At 41.0% G+C, this 22,294-nt stretch overlaps 1 protein-coding gene across 4 annotated transcripts in view; it reads left to right on the forward strand.

The window, feature by feature from the left end:
• The first annotated feature begins 1,653 nt into the window (after window positions 1-1,653).
• espn (espin) overlaps window positions 1,654-22,294 on the forward strand; it is a 40,033-nt gene continuing 19,392 nt past the window's right edge. The window contains exons 1-8 of one of the 4 annotated variants that reach the window (XM_046397353.1): window positions 1,654-2,968; window positions 4,361-4,554; window positions 11,951-12,137; window positions 12,360-12,542; window positions 13,060-13,191; window positions 15,250-15,505; window positions 16,032-16,315; window positions 20,526-20,687. In XM_046397353.1, coding sequence (XP_046253309.1) covers window positions 2,669-2,968; window positions 4,361-4,554; window positions 11,951-12,137; window positions 12,360-12,542; window positions 13,060-13,191; window positions 15,250-15,505; window positions 16,032-16,315; window positions 20,526-20,687 — 1,698 coding nt within the window. In that variant the 5' untranslated portion in view covers window positions 1,654-2,668. The remainder of the gene's footprint in view (window positions 2,969-4,360; window positions 4,555-11,950; window positions 12,138-12,359; window positions 12,543-13,059; window positions 13,192-15,249; window positions 15,506-16,031; window positions 16,316-20,525; window positions 20,688-22,294) is intronic. The other 3 variants (XM_046397354.1, XM_046397355.1, XM_046397357.1) reach the window with 3 other exon arrangements.

The raw sequence follows: 22,294 nt of genomic DNA on the forward strand, positions 1-22,294 counted from the left end.
AATATTTCGACAAGTAAAATGTAAAAAAAAAAAAAAAGTAAGTTGTGCATCTGGAAGCGAGAAATTCAGGCGTCAATGAGAAAAAAAAATAAAGGTAACGTGCCTCAGACATTGAAGAGTCTGAATCTTATGTTTAAAATGTCGTATTTTGACAGGGCAACACTAGTGTGTGCATTACAGTTTTTTTTAGACTGGTTCGGTTGTTAAACTGTGGTTCTATTTTTTTCCTAAACGCAAAATCATGAAGATAATTCAGTTCACTGTGATGATGAACTCGGCTGGATCGCTGGTTTTCTCAGAAACCCTTTCTGGGCACATATTGAAAGCAAAAAGCCTAAATTCCTAAACAAAACCCAATAAATCCAATATAAAAACATGAGGCTAAATATGATATTGCTAAAATAGGTCTAATTATACGCCTCTACATATATATGCTGTAGCCCCTCCCAAACCGTGTTAGGCAGTTATTATTGTCCATTTCCTCTGGGGACTTGTACCATTAGTCAGTGCGCTCGTGGGAACCCCCCCCACCCACCCACCCTCAAATCAGCGCGCGGTGTCTATGACAGTTGGAGCACAGCAACAGATGGGCTGAAGAGGCACGCGTCGAGCACGAGACTCGCCCATTAACCCCCCCCCCTCCGGAAAGCAAAACCCTCCCGCATCAGGCAGAAGCCGACTAAGCGGAAAACTCAATCAAGCTAACCTGACGGTGGGGCGGCACAAAGCGTCAAGTCTGATGTAGGGCTGCAAAATATGTCTGATGTTGGCTCCCAAATCATTAGGTGAAAATAAAAGACAACGTAGAATATATGTTAACCTATAAGACTGATCAAGAATGCATTATATTGCTTTGAATGGAAAGCCAGTACAAAGTAATGACTTGACACCTGAACGCCTCTGCAGGTGGTGGCGCACCTGGATGAATGTGAGGCTTTCCTGCCACCGTTTGGTGATTAAAAGTATTACATTTGATCACAGCGTCAGGTTCATGGAAACGTGCTCATCTACCATATCTATTAAAGCAGTTTTCTTTAAAACTCTGTCACTGAGGGAGAGGTCAAACCAATACCATAACGTATGCAGAAGCACGCGTTTACACACTGCCAGTGGAAAAATAAGGTTTTAACTGAGTAGGCTGAGTTGAGCTATTTGATGAGCAGTGCGTAGGCTGGTAGGTAGGCTGTTTCTAGGTTTGTTATCAACAGAGAGTGAAGTAAAAGTAGACCACTCATTATGAAACCATTCCCATTTGGTGATATAGGGTACGAATACTACAGGCTGATATCACAGTACTGAATTATTGTTAGGGATCCATTAATCATAATTTTTCATGTTTTTAAAATATCGTATTTTAGAGGCTAATCCCACGTTTTGTCATATAAAATCTTAATTAGCAAACTACAGAGGTGATGCCAGTTTAAAGTAATGGTAAACATTTCTGGGTTATCAGCTAGTTTGGCCTATAAAGATGTAGAAAATGGAGATAAAGTAAATGCTTGTGGCTCAAAGCTATAATTACAGTATTTAAGTAAATGTAATTAGTTACGTTCAACCAGTGTACACAACACAACTAAACACTGAATTAAAAGTATTTTCATTATCACTCACTCAGCTCCAATGTACTACTGTTCTATGTATAACTTATGCATAAAGATTAGAAGCTCTTTATTTTATATAATAATTACTATTATCCACAAAAGGATCAGTGACCTACATTCACAATTAAATATGACTTTAACTGTGTTAATAAAAGTGTTACTGACTGTAGCCTAATCCACAAGCTCGTTACACAGGAAACAAATGGACACATAAACATAAACTTTTCCAGAGGACGTTCAGTTTTACAAAAAGGCCACCAGATGGACCTCTAAACTCTGGGTGTCCAGTGATGCTCATTTCACTGCCTTATGTAAAATTAATACAAGCGAGACTGCATGCAAACAAGAGTGGGCATGTGTTCAAAAGGTCCATTGCTGAATTAGTATTTGGCCACCGGCTATACTTGACCGACACCGGTTGCGTAACTTTCTCCGTTGGACTGTACTCAGAGTTTAAAGTAGCCTGCTCGCACTGCCCCTTTAACTTCTGAGCCGATTTCCAGAAAGCAACAACCTGTAACAGGCTCAGAGATCCTCCCCTCCTCTGATGGATTATTTAGCAGGCGCTGAGTCCCATGTCGCCATCTGCTATAGGAAGAAAAACACTGCGGAATATTCTCTGAGGCACATGTTACACGTTAGCAAACGGCGTAAACCGACAAACTAAATAAAAGGTGTTTAGCTGGGACTCAACGACAGGTAACAGGTGGCAACAGGTGTCCAGCATCCTGCGGGCGTCAGAGAGAAAAGAAGCAGAGAGCTGAGCGACATCGTCGGGCAAAACATGTGAAGGAGGTTGGTTCATTGTCGAGATACAAAACAATGGACTGTTTTAGTTCAGCGTGTACAACTCGTGTGTTAAAATGCGTATTTAAGCGAAGCGGATGTTGTTGTTGAACGCTTGGCTCTGGGAGCATATGCAGCGATAACTGAACTGTTCCAATAAACTAACCGGGTGACTGAGATCTGAAGCTTGGTAGGTACAATGCTGACCCCATCCGCACGGTGAACTGACCGGACTCACTTCAAGGCAACCACAGGAAGGAGTCGTCCGATCTGCAGCAGTCATGGTGGTGGAGGGCGACAGGACGCTGCTCGCCGCAAGGCAGGGGGACGTGCAGGCTCTCAAAGTGCAATTAGCGGCGGAAACACTCACCAGCGACGTCAAGGATGTGCTGGGGGCCACGCCGGTCCACCACGCAGCCCGGGCCGGGAAACTTGCCTGCCTGCGTTTCCTGGTGGAAGAGGCAGGACTCCCGGGCAACTGCGTGGCCAACAACGGAGCAAGCCCAGCGCACGACGCAGCAGCCACGGGCCACCTGGCCTGCTTACAATGGCTGCTGACCCAGGGTGGATGTCGGCCAGAGGTGAGTGACCTGAGCTATGACTGGACACACTGAAGTGTGGCACACGGTGGTTCAGGTCTCTGTTTCCCCTCAGCTGGCTTTAATTTCTCATCAGAGGAGCCTATAGCTGCCATCCCCTTGCACCAAGACAGTCTCCCTTTCACCTCACCATTGATCTGGGGTACATTTTGAACTAATTTAAGTTCATTTTCATATCTAAAATCTGCAGGAATAAAATCCTAAGGGTATAGCAGCTCCTCAAAGCAGACCCCCCGCTCTTTCAAACAAATTCAGGCTTTTATACAGTGTTTAGTGTCACTTCTTAAACAGACACTTCCACAAGTGCTCAACTGACCACAAGGTAAATAAATACACAGAGTTATGACAGCATTAATTCACTTCTCGTTCCTCGTGTTCAGAATCGTAACAAATCCTTGATCCATGATGACAGCTGCCAGCAAACTTGAGAAGAAAAGTGTTAAGTGTATCGCTCAGAACTTTGTGACATATGATTTGCTTTCACTTTAAAACCCATTATGCTGCACTGCGTCATGTTTCCATGGTAATAAAGTATGCAAAACTGGATTTGCAAATGTAATATCCTTTATACAACAAATACTGTAACTTATGAAGGTCACAGTGCAGTTTTATGTGAGTGTTTGGACAGACAGCCATTCACCTATAAGCCTTTACAGGTGACAGTGCTAAGGACCAAACCACCATGCTGACCTATACTGCATCTTCCTTTACTCAAAATGATACATTAACATAACACCAACTGAGGCACCAGACCCGAGTGAGTCGATCAATCCCCCAGTAATCTGTGATTCTACATTTGAAACACAGTAATAAGAGCTCTTTATCTTCTATTTACAGTCTTCATTACTTTAGAAGGCTGCCTGACAGACCGCCGAAGAGCGACAAAGAACACCCCACGCTACCAATTAACCGATAAGATACTTGGCTGACATTTAGTAAAACTATCGGTTACCACTGGTGGTGCAAGGTGATTGATGGATGGTCACTGCTAGCTTCCACTTTTCCCCATTGTGTCCTTTGTTTTGTGTTACACAGCACTGTGATCCTGATTTTATCTGATGTTAATGATGCTCATTTGTGGCACTCTGCTGCCTCAGACTCCAGCTTTAGCTTCTTTGTTGTTGATTTGAGTGTTACTTCATATCTCTCCAATGAGAGTGTGCAAATACAGTTCTTTTCCATTTGCTCTGTTAGATATTGGTCTTTTAGCACAAAGAATAACCACATTTCTTTTCTGAGTCAGTAAGAGCCTGGTGAAAGCTATAATTCTTGATCAGTAACCACTTTAATATCTGCAACCTTTCAGATTCAACGTGAAGGTTTCACATGAAGAATGTTGTGTGTTAAAAACAAGGTCTGTTGTTTCACTGACAGCAGAGGGACAGTTCTGGTGCCACCGTTCTCCACCTTGCATCCCGCTTCAGTCACCATGAGGTCACGGAGTGGCTGCTGAAGGGTGGCGAGGTGGACCCCGGAGCCTCCACTGATACAGGCGCCCTCCCTGTTCACTACGCTGCTGCCAAGGGAGACCTGCCCTCTCTCCGACTGTTACTGGGGCACAGTCCAAAGTAAGAGCGGCATCATTTTTTATTCCTGTCACTGTGTTCATCAGTGTGATTTACGTTGTAGGATTTTTGTTGATCTTCTGTGCAGGGAATGCAAAAGCACATGTTTAGAACATCCTGGATAGTCAGTGATTGTATGCCTAAAAACACACAGTACTGAACCCAGGTTGTTTAATTATATCTTTTTCAAATGAAATGTTGTGTTTAGTTATTCTCTCGACTTTCTGCTAGTGCCATCCTCTGTGGTTCATCAAGAGTCTTATAACTTTCTTTTTGCAGTTTTCTCCTACTGTTGGTAACTGAGATGGGGCACAGTAGATCCACTGTTCAGATTTCAGACTGTTGGCACTTTAGCAGTCTGACATTGATAAATGATCTAGCAGATTTTAAAGGTCAACAAGTCAAGACTTATTTCCTTTCAGATGCTTACCAAACAAACCAGAAGTGATCACCCTTAGGTCTGGTCAGTAGATCAGCTTTGGGCTCATACTGTAGCTACTGCAAGTGGTATTACAGCACCAACTAGTGCTGAGGGAAAGCCAACTGAACTTTGCTTTTTTGATACCTGCAGAGCAATCTAAATACTTTGTGTTCAAATCCCATTTAGAAAAAAAAACTCTAAGTGGTTTAACTTTCCCAAAATACTGCACACTGGTATAACCATGTGCTGCTTATGTAATGCATCTAGAGTCATTTTCATAATCTTGACACAAGTCTGTATAGCTGCATGAGAGCCATGTGTGTGATCTGATGTTTTTATTAACCTGCACTGTAAGGCTGCAATCTACAGTCATTTTCTTTATTGATTTAATCTTCTGCTTATTTTCTTGATTAATAGTTTGGCCTATAAAACATCACAGAACAGTGAAAAATTACCATCACAACATTGTAGAGCATAAGATGATGTCATTAAAAGTCATTTTTCAAGCAACAATGCCAAACGTGTTGGTTGCACCCTCTTAAATGTAAGAATGTGTTACTTTGTCATTCATGATAGTAAATGAACAGTTTGGGTTTTGAACAGTTGGTTGTACAAAAGAAATTTGAAGACTTCGACCTGCTGGGAAATTTGTTGATTTCATAGACTAAATGGTTAATTGATTAATGGTGAAAATTATAAGCAGATTGATTGATAATGAAATTCATTATTTGCTGCCCCAGTTGCTACACCCCCATTTCAGTCAGCTCAGTATGTTTTGTACAGCCAACACCAGGTAGGTTGGTTTAGATGGCAGTAAAGTGTGTGATCGTGGTGCAGCATCAAAGCCCCAGTATTATTAATATTATTATGCAGCGTTTACTAAATTTCATAAATTTGTATAACTGCATCATGCAGAGTATTAAGAGAAGAGGTACACTGAAGAACCTTGGTTGGATTCAGTACTCAAGTAAGACATGAGAAATTATACTGCAGTGGTATTGTGAACTGCAGTTTTGATGTGTAGTGATAGTGTGTTTTTTATCTATATCTATATCTATATATATTCTGTAATGCCTACGTATGTTACTGTGGTTAATTCTGGAGTATTAACCTGCATTGAGCTGCACAGTTTCACAGGCTCCCTGCTATATTAATTATCTGATTGTGTGTGTTTCTTGTGACTGCATAGCAGCACTACATACAAATGCATTAAACTGACACAGATACAGAGAATGGACAGGTAAGGTGACTTGTCTGTAGAGACTGGTAGAAATTGCAAAGAAGTTGTCTTTATTTTATTGACATTTGCCAATATAATGTCAAGTAGTCAAAACTATTGCCCTTGTTAGGTTTGCATTTCAGTTTAGCAGTATTGTTAACAACACCTGTCAGGTTATAAAAGAATAAACAAGGAAATTATGGAGATAACCATATGTCATCGACATTCTCTCTGCTGGTGCCTGTGTCAACTGTCAACAATGCTCACTAAGTGCTGCCATAAAGACATGGAAATGTAATGAATGGACGACTTAGTTCTCAAACTAAACAACCTTGTCTGTCGAATCGCTTTTACTTTGATGACCTTAGCAGGATGAGCGGCTTGTCCAGGAGCTAACCTTATGTTCTGCACCTCCAATACTGTCTGGTTGCACCCCAGACAGGTGCATAGCTGCTGAAAATTTAATGAGTCTCAGGGACATGGTAGCTCCCTGATAGCTGGGCCCCATTCACTCTTCTCCACCACCACTCCCACTGTTGCTGTTTACCACCATCTCCATGGCGACACACAGTAGCGCCAACCAGCGATAAGATAATGAGGAAAACAAATCCGTTTGAATAGACGGACTGCTTTCTACTCACTGGCCTCAGGCATTGTTTACAATGGTACTTTGCAGAAGAGAGATAACATTGTTGTTTCAGGGTTTATTACAAGCTGCAAATTTGTAGCAGTGAGTATTAAGAGGTAACTGGATGGCTCAGAGTTTGTTCCACTTGAATCGTGGACAGCATGACCTCTGCTGTTACATCATCACTTCAGCAACTGGCAGCCTGCTGTGTTGCTGCACAGAGGTAATAGTACACACACTAATGGATAGTACACAGTAAACATTGCAACGTCAACTGCATATCAGGTCTTTTGTTGCATTCTCTGTTTGTAGCAACACATAAACCAGTGGTTTAAAGGGACAGTTCACCCCCGAATCAAAAATACATGTTTTTTTCTCTGACGTGTAGTGCTGTTTATCCCTCTAGATTGTTTTGGTGCAGGTTGCTGAGTTTTGGAGATATCGGCTATGGAGATGTCTGCCATCTCTAGATGGCACTTGGCTTGTGGTGGCCAAAGTGCCAATTGAAAAACTCAGACCTCCTTGTTAAGAACAGTTTTGTTTAGGAACCATTTTCTTGCTATCAAACTACATTTTATCAGTGTGCAGAAGGAACTGTGCATCTGCCCATGAGGATTGTGCCCTGCTCGGACAGTGCAGGATGTAACCATTAATTCTTAAGTGGAGTATTCAAGCTGTAACATCAACTAGCTTAATTAGCATAGCTGGCTAACCTCTCACTCTGCACTCTTCCTTCTGTGGGGAAAATACCTCTAACATGAAACTGCTTATGACAAGGTCTGAGGTTTATCTTGAGTATGATTTAATGATGTCATGATTACTGTATTTGTGTATTTTTCTTTTTTTTTCTTTGATCACCTCAAGCACCACTAGTGCCATCTATTTCCATTATATCACATTGTTCACGCTAAGACAGCCTTAAATCATTGAAAACCACCACTTTTGAACGCCAGTTTGAGGGTTAAGGCTTCTACCAATCTATATTTATATTGAAAATTTTATCCATTCTCACATTTTCATGACAGAAAATCAAAGGATCTACAGGAGCAACTAAAACCACAACAACAACCACTGAAACTCACAAATAAAATCACATGTATCACATGCATTCATTGGTTGGGTAACAAAAAAAAGTACCCAGTGTGATGGAAGGCCATTGTTGGTTCGACTTTCAGTGCATTCAGTACCCACAGAGATGTTTGTACATGTATTTTTTATTGTGTGGTTATTGTATTTAGATGAAGGTGTTGCAAATGCGAAACATAACAATTTATCCCCGTTTATAAGTGACATCTGAATTGATAGTTTGTTCACCCGTCCATCCCTGAGAACCAAAACCAACAGGCTCATGTGCCTGTTGATTGTCTCATTACACAAAAGAGTGAATGAGAGAGAGGCTATGAGGTTATGCAAGCATTTAGTGCAGATTAAGATCTTTGACCAAACCATAAATCCAACATGTAGTTGAGAAAGGCAGACCGCTCTGTTGTCCTGGTTTAACTTCAGTAGTAACTTCAGGTGGACTCATCAGTCTCCTCATTTCTCATCTAGTCTTAACTCAATTAGTGCATACAGTGTATCATAAAATGAACTCATGCTGACATTCATTTCCTTGACCTCAAAGAAAAGTGCTTGTTCCAAAATGAAGCGTGACTTCATCCTGTATCCAAGTATCTGATGTAGTTGCAAGGTAAAATTTCAGTGCGAGCATAGAGAATGGATAATGATGAATATAAAGCCAGCAGAATAAAGTGACAAAGATAAAACACTAGGAGAGGATATGAGTGCTTCTTCTCTGAAGGTCATTTTTGTTGTTAGGGTTGGAGGAAATTTTTATAAGTCTCTAAATTCAGCTTGTTACTTATTATTTATGGAGGCAGCAGAAAGAGGTTCAGTTGTGGTTCAGTTGTGTTGAGTGGTTGGTTCTTAAGTTAGGTGGTGTTCAGCATTACGTTCGGGCATGGGGAAGTGAGGGGTAAGTAGGTGAGTAGAGTTTTTTACTCAGCCAGTGGCTCAGCTGCACTTTCTTTCACACTAATCTTCTTAACTTCATGGTACAAGTTGGATAAAACCCCATTTCTGTTCTCTTTTACAACAAGAGGTTTAAACTGAGAAAATGCAACACAGCATGCCATTCTGAGGTGCTTTTAGGCAAACAGCTTTCTTATCAAATTTAAACTTTAGATGTGCAATTCTTTAAGTGAATGATTACATGCTCCTCTAGAGGCTTCAAAACCCACTGGATACATTAGCAATATGTGTGGTTTTTGAGGTGAGCACCAGATTGTTTTATCTAGTCGCGATGATGTATAGCTTCAGTGGGAAATATAGCTTCACATGAATATACTACGACATCACATGTCCCACTGTGTACCAGAAAGTAGACCTATGTTGTTTGTGCTTTAATTTTGTCGTTCTGTTATAGTTGTTCTAGTCTACTGTGAGCTGTGTATTATGTAATCAGTACATTTTCGCAATGTAATAGGAAAAATTTTTCAAGATTTCACACACAAGAAACTGAAGTCACACAACTGAATAAAGGGCACAAATTCTCCCCTGACATTTTTCATTATTTAGACGGGGAAGGACACTGAAAAGCTAACAAGCCTTTATCAGGCAAGGAGACCATTAGTGTGACATCGGTTACTTTACTAGTAATGAAGATAACCTTCGTCTTTGTTACCGTATATGTGGGGGAAGGGAGGGGACAGGGGACAAACAGTTGCTGAAGTAAATTACTCATCGGAGCTGAACTGGAAATATATCAAATGTCTGCCACTTTAGAGTGTGTTTTATTTCCTTTGAGTGACAAAGTGACTGACAACGTAATGCCCTGTGTGCCACTCGCTAGCTCTGTCGTCACACAAGGCTGAGCTCTTTCTTAGCTCTTTGAAATCTACACCTGTTCTCCAAAAGCACGTCTTTAGAGCCTCTTCACTTTGAAAGGTTGTGACAAAGGCAGTCTGTGCTTTGTTAGAATCGTGCCCTTACTTTACCTTCAGTGCACTCAGCTCTGTCACTCTCACGACGTTTGTGGTTCGAATTAATGACAAATGTAAGCTTCTCTCCTGCGTACAGATCCCAGTGAGCAGATGAACTTCAGCCCACTTTGGTTACATTCGTGAATTATTCATCTGTCTGCCCACTTCCTGATGACAGAACCACAGATTACTTCCCCCTTTTATTCTGAAATATTTAAGATGTGCTTGTTTTGACTTGGCTGTTTTCCCTCCCGTCACCCGGACTTCCGCTGTGTATTCGAACATTTTTCCTGAAAGACAGGCCCGTGTCTCAGACATTGACATACGCCTGACTAACTGTGTTAGGCAAGCCCACAATTTCCTCAGACAATGTTATTGTCAAAGTGTGTATCTCTTCTCTGGCTCAGGATTTCACCTGATTGATCACAAGCAGATACAACTTTGTGTATTATGTTGTTTTAAGGTGGGGTCTTAAGTTGCCAGAGTTTTGGCCTTGAGCCACGTCCTTTTGTGGGAAAGTTTGGCAGGGTCATGTTTGTGTACATGAGATCCACCCGTCCATTTAAGCCCATCCTCTCATTTCCCTCACCTTCTCTCCTCCTCTTCACCTACTGTCTTGGCGACTGGTGCAACCCTTGGTTAAGCAGCAAGCTGGGCAAAGCCAGTGGAGTGATAATCCTCTTAGGAGACTCATTGCTCATTTGTCAGTCTCCAAATAAAGCACAACCTTATGGGATTTAGTGGGGAAGCACTCGTTCATTCCCTGACATCACGCTGTGACTGAAAAGATCTGGGACAAGGAGGCAGACGGGCATTGGATGAGCTTTTGCTTGGGAGGCGGGGCTAAGAGTCTTTGGAAATGAAAGGGAGTGGGATTTGGCTCAGCGTCACTGCTGTCTGCTCTGAAAATAGCCGTATGTTGACATTGACAAAGGGATGTTTTCCTGTCACAGTTACCTGTTGATTCCATTTCCACTTCCAGCCTGTCAGCTGAATTTAAAAACAGAAAACATTTGTGTTTCTGACAACAGACAGATCAAAGAATTTAAGCAATAACTGGACTGTAGTGTCTATAGACCACATTGTTTGTATGCTGGTTAGATATGAAAGGATATTATAAATTATTTGATTTTTATGAGTATAGAGGAATCTAGGTGGAATTAGGTTATCTGTTATTAGTGTGGTGACACCTCAGTTGAAGAACTGTTTACAAACGTACATAAAGGACGGCAGCTGTCTTTCCGTGGCTTTGGTTTTATTAGCCGCTCCAAAAACTGATGCCTCGGTCCCAGTAAAATCAGTTTAACTTTACTAAATCTCTTTTATTATTAAGTCTTCATGTTTTACTTGAATTCTAATCAGGTTGCTGATAAAAGACCAACCAGGGACTGCTAAAGACTGAGTGATTTGGTTACACTGGGCTGATGGAGAGCTGTTACCAGCCCTCCATAAGGGAGGGAAACATTGTGATTAAGCCAAGCATCTCAGCTTTCACTCTTAGTGTAAATGTGTTTAGTTCCATTCGTGCTGTTGACTAAAAGATTTTTTCAGTCTGGGTCTGGTAGAACAATCACTGACTTGACTTGACTTTTGGATAGAATTTAAGATTTTCTGTTTAAGGATTAAATGGGTAATTTTCCAAGCGTTGCTCAAAAGTAATTACATAAGTGATAAAAGTGAGCGAATTTGACTGTTTCTAGACACAGTGGAAGTATTTAGATTTTTGACAGGGTATTTGTAATGGACTTGCATTGAATTCAAGTGTTGCATTGGTATTTGAAATCCAAGCCTTTGTCTTTTTGTTTGATGGGCCTGAAAACAAATAATCATTTCTTTCATTCTACTTTAAATGTACACTGTTTCCTGCATGTATAAATAATATCAATTTCAAATTTTCACTTAATCATTTGCTTCTGTTTAAAAAGTCTTTTGAGCTATATTTAAGACGGCTGTGAATTGGGACGAAAGTAATTCAGTAAATTAGTAACATTTGTACTACGATACTATAAAACATCACACACAAATACCAGTGAGTTGCATATAAATCCACAGTTACAACTATTAATTTCTTGGTGTATGTATGTATGTTAATATGAAGTGAACAGTCAGTACAGATATTTGGTCTCTATGTGTCTCTTTATTTACTACAGTCTTGTCAACTCCCAAACTAAAAATGGTGCCACGCCGCTCTACCTGGCCTGCCAGGAGGGTCACCTGGAGGTCGTCCAATACCTGGTCAAGGATTGTGGGGCGGATTCCAGCATAAGAGCCAATGACGGGATGACACCCCTGCATGCTGCTGCCCAGATGGGCCACAACACGGTCATCGTCTGGCTGGTATGTTGGCATGCCAGGACTCTACATGTAAACAAAGCATTGATTTATTGCAACATTCACGTCCCATACTTAATGCATTGTTATCTCTGGTGCCTGTCTAAAACCTAACACGTACACTTGCTAGGTTGTATTATTTAGTTTTTCCCCTAAAAGCAGCTTTCATTAATTCTGAATGTTTTAGCAAATGGCAGTAACCTATCTCATTATCCTCTCCTCTTTCAGACGAGTTTCACAGAGATTGGCCTGACAGACAGGGATGGTGACGGGGCCACAGCCATGCACTTTGCAGCCAGTCGAGGCCACGCAAAAGTGCTCAGCTGGCTGCTGCTGCACGGCGGAGAGATCGTCACCGACAGCTGGGGAGGGACGCCGCTACATGACGCTGCAGAGAACGGTGAACTGGAGGTTTGTTTGTGTCTTATTTGCAATCGTTGGTGTAACAGAACAGCACTAAGTAAAGCTTTTTCTGACAAGTTGCAACATTATCTGTAATAGTTTATTATATTAAACACAGTAGTTTTGGTCAAACCGGTCTTTGAACCACACATTGAGCTCCTCTCTCTAGTTTTGGTATTAGTGGCCAAATATCTCTCAAAAGTGGGATAACCAAGTATACATTTACTATAGTGGCATGTTAATACTGGGATGTAAAGACTTTCTGAAGAAAGATTTAGTGTTTGACGTTTGATTTGATTTTCATCCCACTGTGGATGAATGGCTTCAAGCTTATAGTTCTGCCACCACTTTGACCTGTTACTTTGTCTAACATTTGGTTGAGTAAATTAAGCCTTCTCTCTTAGCAACGTTTTACACGTTTTCCACAGAACTAATTATCTGGAAGGTTTTTGGATAATTTACAGCAGTCACATTTTTTTCCATGTTATTCGTATCTGTCCTCTGTCTCTCTCATGTCAATGTGCAGTGCTGTCAGATCCTTGTGGTCAATGGGGTGGACCTAGGCATCAGGGACCAGGATGGCTTCACGGCAGCAGACTTGGCCGAATACAATGGCCACTCCCAGTGTGCCAAGTATCTGCGCACTGTGGAAAACATGGTAAGACACACAAGTGTGCTGAACACGTCTTGTTGACCCACATTGTGACCTCTGATCTCTGTGGTCAAACCTAGAGGGAATTTATCAGTGAGAGAAGTAAGAAATAATCCATAGGTAAGAAAAAAACAGGTATAGTTTATTCTGTGTATTTAAGGAGGTGGTACATGAAGAAAAGTTAATCTTACATACAGTATATGGGCAGAAGTATTGTTGCACCTGACAATTACACTAACAGGGACTAATGACATTGCCTTCTAAATACACAGACAGCTTTACAGCTACAACAGCTTCCACTCTTCTGGGAAGGCTTTCCACAAGATTTTGGAGTGTTTCTGTGGGAATTTTTGCTCATTCATGCAGCGCAGCATTTGTGAGGTCAGACACTGATGTTGGTTCAAGTCCTGGCTCGCAATACCCGTTCCAGTTAATGCCAAAGGTTTTTGATGTGGTTGAGGTCAGGGTTCTTTGCAGGTCAGTCAAGTTCTTCCACACCAAACCCATACAACCATGTCTTTATGGATGTTTCTTTGTGCATTGGGGCACAGTCATGCTGGAATAGAAAAGGGCCTTTCCTAAACGGTTGCCACAATGTTGGAAGCATAGCATTGTCCAAAATGTCTTGGTATGCTAAAGCATTAAGATTTCCCTTCACTGGCATCAAGTTACCGAGCCCAGCTCCTGAAAAACAACCTCATACCACACCTGAATTCAGTAATAAAGAGGTGTGTCTTAATACTTTTGTCTATATAGTTTGCATTCTACAGAAATCTGTGATTTCAGCAGGATTTTGATCAAATCATTGGTTCGATATTAACGTTATTAACATTGTTACTTAAGACTCACATGATTTTCCTAACACTAAGCACTTTAATTATATGCTACTCGGATATATTAATAATTCCACTGACTTGCAGCTGTTTAAGTCAATGCTTCCCAGTCTGGATGTTGTGACCCCAAAAGGCAACCCAGCATAATTCTCAAGAAGAAAGAAGAAACATCATTGTTTGGCTGAACTGTTCATATTTTAGTCTATCTCCTGTGATGGGGTTCAGAAGTAGACTTTGCCTCATTTTAAGTGAGTTTCAAGCCAATAAGTTGGGGAACCATGGCACATGGTAATTGCACAATATCTCTGCTGGTTAGGTTCTCATCACAGTTGGGGTCATCAGTGTGTTTTTGCCATTTTCAAACACTAATTGGTCTAATGGGAGCTCTACTCATCAAAACAAGAAAATATAGAGTATTTGTTGTTTGTGAATTCTTGTGTTGTTTGTCTCATCAATAGCACAAATGTCCACTTCATCCCACTCTGCATGAAATAATGAGTTATCATGTGTACTATAGTGACTATATATTCCACAACCAAACTGTGGTCCAAAGTCTGTCTAATATTAGATAAATGTTACATGTTCTAACAGAAAATTTTAATTATTGCTTAACTGGTGCACCACAGACAAAATGCAGACTTAGAAAACACAAGACTGTGGATATTACAGACAAAAATCAGCTGTTGCTGAGCCAACGTGTCTCTTGACTGACATCAGTTTATCTTTGCTAATTACCAGAGCTATTAACACTTGACATACAGTGGCCTTCAGCTTCAGCCCAGTGAAATCCCCAAGTGGCCAGAGGAATAATAACTCCTCCACACTGAGCTCTCTTTGGTGTGTGGGAAACATATTTCCGCCCTCTTGCACTCTTCCCAGTAGGGACATTCAGCCAACTGTGTGCTGTGCTGTGGGAAAAGCAGAGGGCCCCAGAGCCTTTTTGATCAGCTGTGAGATGTTTCATTAGTGTGCACTAATTAAACTATAATGCTGTTCTTCTCATCTAAATCATTAGGGACTGAGAGGTAGTGGGATTTAAGAACTGATGAATGAATAAATACACAATTCATATAAACAATAATTTGTGTATCTGACATGTGTAATGACCCAGTTTCCTTTTACATCTAAACTAAATGAACCAGACATGTTTTAATAATGAGCTGTTGCTTAAGAATAAACAAATAGTTTAGTGGTCTTGGTTTTTCTACTCATGAACTGCGTCCTCTGACAGAGTGTGGAGCACCGCGTTTTGTCTCGGGACCCCTCAACAGACCTCGAGTACAAGCAGCCGGACTCAGGCCTCTCATCCCCAAACACCACCATGCCCCCCACCGGTCAGACGGCACACTTTGACATCAGTTCACCATCCAGCTCCATGTCCAACTACGACTCAGCCAACTCCAGCCAGTCCAGCACCGGGGAGAAAAGGAGCAGCTTAACAACATCACGAGGCCCTTCAGCTCAGCTGAACACGGTCGCACACACAGGTCTGCAAATTTAAATTACATGTTAGATTAAGAGTTTGTGTCTAACATGAACCAACAAGGGGTCAAGAGACTTGCTTTGCGTGATAAGGTTCATTTTTATTAATTCCAAATGATGTCTCATTCTGTTTCTGAATTGAAATTTCAAAGGCTGATGAGCTCAGCAGATAAATATGTTTTTTCAGTTCCATGAAATAAGCTTTGCCATCTTCAGTCAGTTAGGCATAAATTCTGCCATTTCTTTCACATGCCAAATACAGCATCTCAGCAATGGTGGAACCCCTCAGCTATTTAGTGAATTGCAGCTAACGTCATGCTGCAGTGTGTTCTTTCTCACAGGTGCATGGTATACTAGTGCTGCACCCTAGTGGTCTGTGAAGAGATGGACCGTCATTAGACTAACTCATGGTTCTCCTTCATGTTTGAAATGTGCATTAAGAAAACAAATGGAATTAATGTTGAAAGGTTAAATACAGGTTAACACCTGTAAGAAACCTTGTATTAAACATGGACCGTGTCATTGTCACAGGTGCATCAGAGTCGGCCATTTCAGACATGCAGGCCTATATGGACATGCTCAATCCAGAGACTGGCTCCAGCATACCCAAGAACAATGAGATAACTGCTGATGCCGCCTCCAAGCCCCCGCCACCACCAACCTATCCAGCCCCTCCTCCCCCACAGTTTCCCCCGGCCCCCCCTCCACCCCCAAGCTATCCAGCCCCAGAGCCCCCGAAGGAGCCATCGTCAGCCGAGTTCCTGAAGGTGAAAAGCAACTTGCGGCATGTGGAGTGCAACAGTGGCAAGAAGAAGGTGAGCACAGAGATGATGGGCTCCTCCTTGAGCCCAAAAGACAAGTCCGTTTAAGTTGGACCTCAGAGATCTGCAAAGATTTCCTCATATAGAGCAAAATCCTGAGTTAAATCTTCAATCTAAGAGTTAAATTCTGGCAATCACAATTTTTGTTGAATCATTGTTTATGCTTGTTTGTCCCTCTGGATTATTTGTAATTAGAGAGTATAATAATTCCTTGTCTTTCTTATATGTGAACAAAATTGCTCAGAGTAACTCTTTGGTGAGCCTGTGACCTGAGAGAACAGTCCTAAAGAAGAAGGATCGGGTGTTGGGGATGAACTGGTCATTCACTTCTGTTTTCCCTTGTGTCTAATCAGTTCGGCTATTGCTCTTATGTAACAGTGTGCCTCGTCTGGGTGTACACAGTGATGTTATTGTATTAGCATGGCTAACGAAGCAACAAAGATGCTCATTACTGTGGCAGGTCCTCTGGGTTGACACCAACAATGGTTGTTGTGATGGGTTTGAGCTTAATTCCAGTAATTAATCTGGCTCCAGATCACTCAAAAGAAATATTTAAAGGGCTGACAAGGGGCAGCAATTAAAATTGGCATCAACATTAGTTTTGTTGCTGCTTCTGCTTCAAAGTTGCTGTTCTGAAGCTGTGCAGAGGACATTGCAGTTACGACAAAGATGAGCAAAAGAGATGTGAGATCACTTTCACCTCATGAAGAATTTATTTTGTGAGTGTTACTATGTCTTCCAGTAAGGTGGTAGTGTGACATTGTCCAGTCATATTCGGTCAACACCATAAATACGATAGTTACTGTTTTAGTCTTTATTTTAACAATAAATGTAATGTAATGAAATGTAAATTTGCGGCAATGACCAACTGTTCAGTGAGAAAAATGGAGGCTGTGTGCGCAGATCTGCTGTGCAAACTAAGATGTTGTTAGTTGGTGAAAAGTCCACAGGTAGTGATGGTGTCCTGTCTCCAAGGTGAGCTGTGTGTGTACACATGTGTTATCAGCCATATGGGAAAGAAGTTTTAATTAGTGCCACCCACTCACCCTGAACTGGTACCCAAGTGACCAGCCCAGGCACATCCTCATTAACAATTTAACAAAAGCCAGTGCATCAGAACACATGCACACAAGCGTGCACACACAAACACGCACAATTAAGATCAGTGTGAACCATATACGTTGGGAAAAACAATCTACCCTGGGTGCCACAGTAACAGGGAACAGTAACCTCATCCAGGGACACAGCCGATCAGATGGACCAGTCTCACAACCTGTAGACATGTTACACGTTGGTGTGTAGAAAACAGTGGAAGATCGCTGTTGATTACGGTTGGAAGCAAAAGGAAGTTTCAGGTTTGTTTGTTTTTTGTTTGTCTTTGACTGTGCAGTCTTTCTCTACTGCTGCTTTGCTCACCTCATTTGTCTGTTTTTGCTTTGACTGCAGTCAGATGTTTTAATGTGGAGCTGCCATGAGAAACATTTGCCTCTTACATTTTTATTTATTCTTTAAACCCACTCCAGGCAAACTGGACTTTGAGATCTCAGCTGTGATTAGTACGTTTCCTGCCATTTTTTGCTGGGGCACGAAAGGCTCGAATATTCTAATACTCCCAAAGCCTGAGAGATTTGAGCATGCTCAGCCATGTTGAGGGCAGCACCTGGGTCTTTGTCTTTTGCATAAGAGTCAGTGGACAGGGTTGGGGAGTGGTTGGTCTGTGGGATGGTGGTGACATCATTGCCATTGCTGTGGCCTGCCTGATAGGTTATTGATGAGGTCTGTGGGTAAAGTGAGAGGGCAGGTAGAGTGACAGGTAGAGGTAGAGTGGTGTAGTGGTGAGTGCAGAGGACGTGGCACTCTGGATTTGGTGACAGCTACTCTGTGCTCTGCTGGGCTTTGTGGATGAGGTTCTGGTGCAGACTGGAGGAGAGCTCCAGGAGGGGATTCTTAACACAAAGGTAAGGTGTTAAGAGGAGGAAGAAGGCTTTGTTTTTACCAGAGCTAAAAGCGATGTACACAAGTTTGGGCTTCAGATACCGTGAAGTTCTTACAAGTTTTGTAGCATCTTTTGGTTAATCTCCAAGTTGTGGAGCTGTTTGAGTTGTTATGGTTGGATATTGAATGTGTTGCATCTGTTGTCTCGTTTTAGTTTGAAATTTCCTTTACCATTTTATCATAATGGGTTGTTGTAACTTTATACTCATTTTAAAAGGACACAAACCTCCTCTGTATGATATTTAATAATCTCAGGTTTTTGCAAAATCACATGCAAATGTGCTGAACCTTGTAAGACATAGAAAAACATTAGACTGTAAAAACGGTTACATAACATTGACTTCATGTTGACAGACATATCAGTATATAATGGGAATGAAGGTTATCTTTCTGTGTAGGTTTGTGTAAAAATGCTTGGTACAGAGGATGACAGTCAAACCCTCTGTAGCGCTCCGCTGCTCACATTACCCTCCCACCTGACAACGAGTGCTCAAGGGAGCATTTCTTTGAATGCAGACATGAGTCAACACAACTAAACAGGCTTAAAAGAGCTCAGAACATGACACCGCATAGAGGGAGAGGTCAGGGGTCGGCTGTGCATTATTTCCGCTTATGTTAACATTGGACATCTGCCTGACGTCTGAGGCTTTTGTTTGGATTTTTTCAAAAGTTGTGGTGTCTGTTAGCATCAACATGTAAATGAAGTGAAGTCTTAGGCTCCCTGGATTTGAAAGGCAAAGTAACTATACATTTTTTTGTCAACAAGTAAATATACAATAAAATATACAAGTAAAAAAAAAATCACGTTTGTGCAGTCTAGACACAATTTTTACACTTTGCTGGGCAAAAATGTAATTAATAGATAAAGATGTTATGCAAATTTTTTGTTTTTGTGAGCCAAGTATGAAATGCAAATGCGAGGCTTTTTGCATTAGGAAAATATATCCACAGATTGACCTGAGGAAGCATGTTAGTCGTCTGTCCACTGCTAATTTCTGGTTCTGCTGAAATACAGTCTGACCCGTACATGTAATATGGTATGGTATAGTAGTGGGACGACTATCGGATGACAGCAGTTTTACGGTTCCTGTCACAGATGTCAGAGTGGAAAGTGAAAGGTTAGTGATCGGTGACCCTGCTCTGTGGACAGGACGGGTCCGGTCTTACATTAGTACAAAAGCTGCATGTGAACTCTTTATGTTCTGTGACCCCGCAGTCATCACGTGAATCATAAATGGTAATGTTTTACCTCTAAAATACACATCAGTGGTTTTACTGGAACTGAATAAAAGCCTTGTTCCGTCATTCAAATAAGGCTGTTTTGGTCACGCGAGGGAGCTAATCTGGCAACAAAAGCCACTAAGCAAGTAAGCTTTACACTGTGTGTTGTCCCACAAGCAACGAGTTCATTTGAAAAGCACAGCTTAATCGTAATAAGACCATTTCCTGCAATTTACCACTCAGTATTTCTGAAAATTTGTCAATCATTCTGTTATTTAGTCAATCAAACATCTATGTTGGCAACCATCATTTAAGAATCATCATTTGCATCATTTGTTATTTCTTTGACTCTTTTTTATTCAAAAAAGGAAAAAAAAACTACATTAATACACAAAAATTCAAAAATTAATTTTTTGTTGAAAAAAATTCTCAAAGAAATGCACAAACCAACAGTCCAAACCCCGAATATATTGAGTTTGCTATGATATGTGACAAAGAATCACAGTAAGAGATTGCAATAAAAACAATTAATAACTTGACAATTTACTAAAGACAGAAATGAGAACATATAAATACAGAAATGTGAAGAATAATAAAATTATCAAAACTGTATAAAATAAAAATAGGCATATAATGAAATAGAAACTATACAAGGACAATTGGACTTGTATGCAAAATTATAGGTAACAGAAGTACAATTACAGTGCAGACAGTAGTGCGGTAGCACCACAGTTTCTCAGTTCAGTTCAATTCAATTTCAACTCTAATTTCCCTCAAACATTCAAAGGTTCTCAATTAAAATAAGTGATGTTTAATTATCTTCCAAATCTCTTTCCTTTCTAAATGGGAGGAAGTTTTGATTCCTGTGCTAATAAAGATGACATTTTGAAAAACTTGCAGATGGATGTTAAGGATTGAGCTGAACCAGCAGTATTTCACTCTTGTTGTTTTTTTTTTGTTTTGTTTTTGTTTTTTTTAACCTCTTAAGCAGCTGACTCCTGGAGAAAGCCACGACAAATTGCGACGTGTGGATTCAAACAGGAAGTCGAGGAGCTTCAGCAAGCAGCCCAGCACTGGGGACTACTACAAGACCCTGGGCAGCGATACAGCCGAGCCCCGAGGGAGCAAAGGCATGGCGCCCAATGAGGAGGTAAGCCAGACCTCTGCTGTTCATCACAGCATCAGTGTGGTCAGTGTTATGATTCATTTCAAATGTTTCAGGAAAGATTTTATTTTCTTGATGTCTTTGCCTGGTGATCCCATAAAATGCTACGTGTGGGTCTGTATTTCTCTATATTACTATAAATAACCAAAGTGCTGAGCTGATGACTGAAAGGGACCATTATTTTAAAGTTGTAAATGGTTTATTATGTTTTTCATGGTGTCACATGGAAGCACACATAGTGACATTCATGTGTATTATAAAAAAAAAACTGTTAAATCACGTGGGTCATGTTATAAAACACTGTGCCTTCACTGAGTCATCTGACATCCACTCATAAAAAATTAATCTCTCGAAGTAGTTCATCTCACATACTTAATTTGTCGTGTCAATTATATTATAAAGTATGACAGTATATGGAATTTAACTCTAATGGATAGTGGTGTAGGATAAGTAAAGGTTTAATACCAGATACTGTGCCCTGGTGGTACTGTTTATTGTTTTGTGGGCATCTCAGCCCCTCATAAAGCTCCTGTTCAGGGCAGCAGGTTGATGGTGTGTTGGCATTAGGTTACTGCACTGACTGCCATATTTGCCTGCACATTGTACCACTCAGCATGTTACATAATCTCATGTCCTCTTGAGCTTCTGGATTGCCACCTGATGCAAACTGCCACCTCATTTCCATTGAGTCTCCACCCTGTTGTGTAAACCGTCTAAGAACCTGTGGCGGAACAAACTCAGGACGTTCCCAGACAAGAGAGCACTTAAAGGAAATCAACAATGACCAGAAGTCCTTTAGAAAGGAGAATAATCTGTAACTCATCTTTGTTATTTCATCTTCTGTTGATATGGCACCTTAATTTAGCAATGTTCCATCACTTTTTTCCACAAACACTGTGATACTCACATATGTAAAATGTGACAGAAATGGCATTGAAATTTTAACATTTGATCAGTCTTGTTCTTCTAACTCAGTCAAAGAGCTGAAAAAACCCCCAATGCTGATACTACTGATTACTAAAGTGAATGTGGCTTGAATTTAAAATTTTGTCTTAATCCAGCTGCATTTGGTTGTTGTTGCTGGCAACCCAACTGATTTATTTCTCATTATTATAGAGCTTGCATAGGTAAACATATTTTAGATGCTCAACTACAAGTTAAATTGCATTTTGTACTTGTCCCAGAAATTATTAAATTATTATTATTATTATTTTAATTATTATTAAAATTAAATTATCCCAAATTATTAAAAATTCTGTCTGCGACTGCATGTGCTCAGATTGTCTGTTAAACTACCTGTTTGCTGCCACATACCTCCACAGGCAGCCGAATGATGAGAGTCTGTTAGACTCACATCAGTGTCCCTGGGGAGGTGTTCTTATAATCTCATGGGTCTCAGGAGTGGGGGTGTTGTGGGTGATGCGGGGTACAATCCTCACTGAGCCAATTAAGGCCTCAGTGGGGGCCCTCCTGGTCTCAGAGGCACCCTAGCAGATGGAACGGCTAATCAACTGGAGCAATGGCACGTGCTGCCAAGATCCATCTGGACACAGCCCCTCCCCCCACCTCTCTGGGGGGTTCGAAAAGTAAAA

Source organism: Scatophagus argus, chromosome 8, assembly GCF_020382885.2.
Source record: "Scatophagus argus isolate fScaArg1 chromosome 8, fScaArg1.pri, whole genome shotgun sequence".
Lineage (NCBI taxonomy): Eukaryota > Metazoa > Chordata > Actinopteri > Scatophagidae > Scatophagus > Scatophagus argus.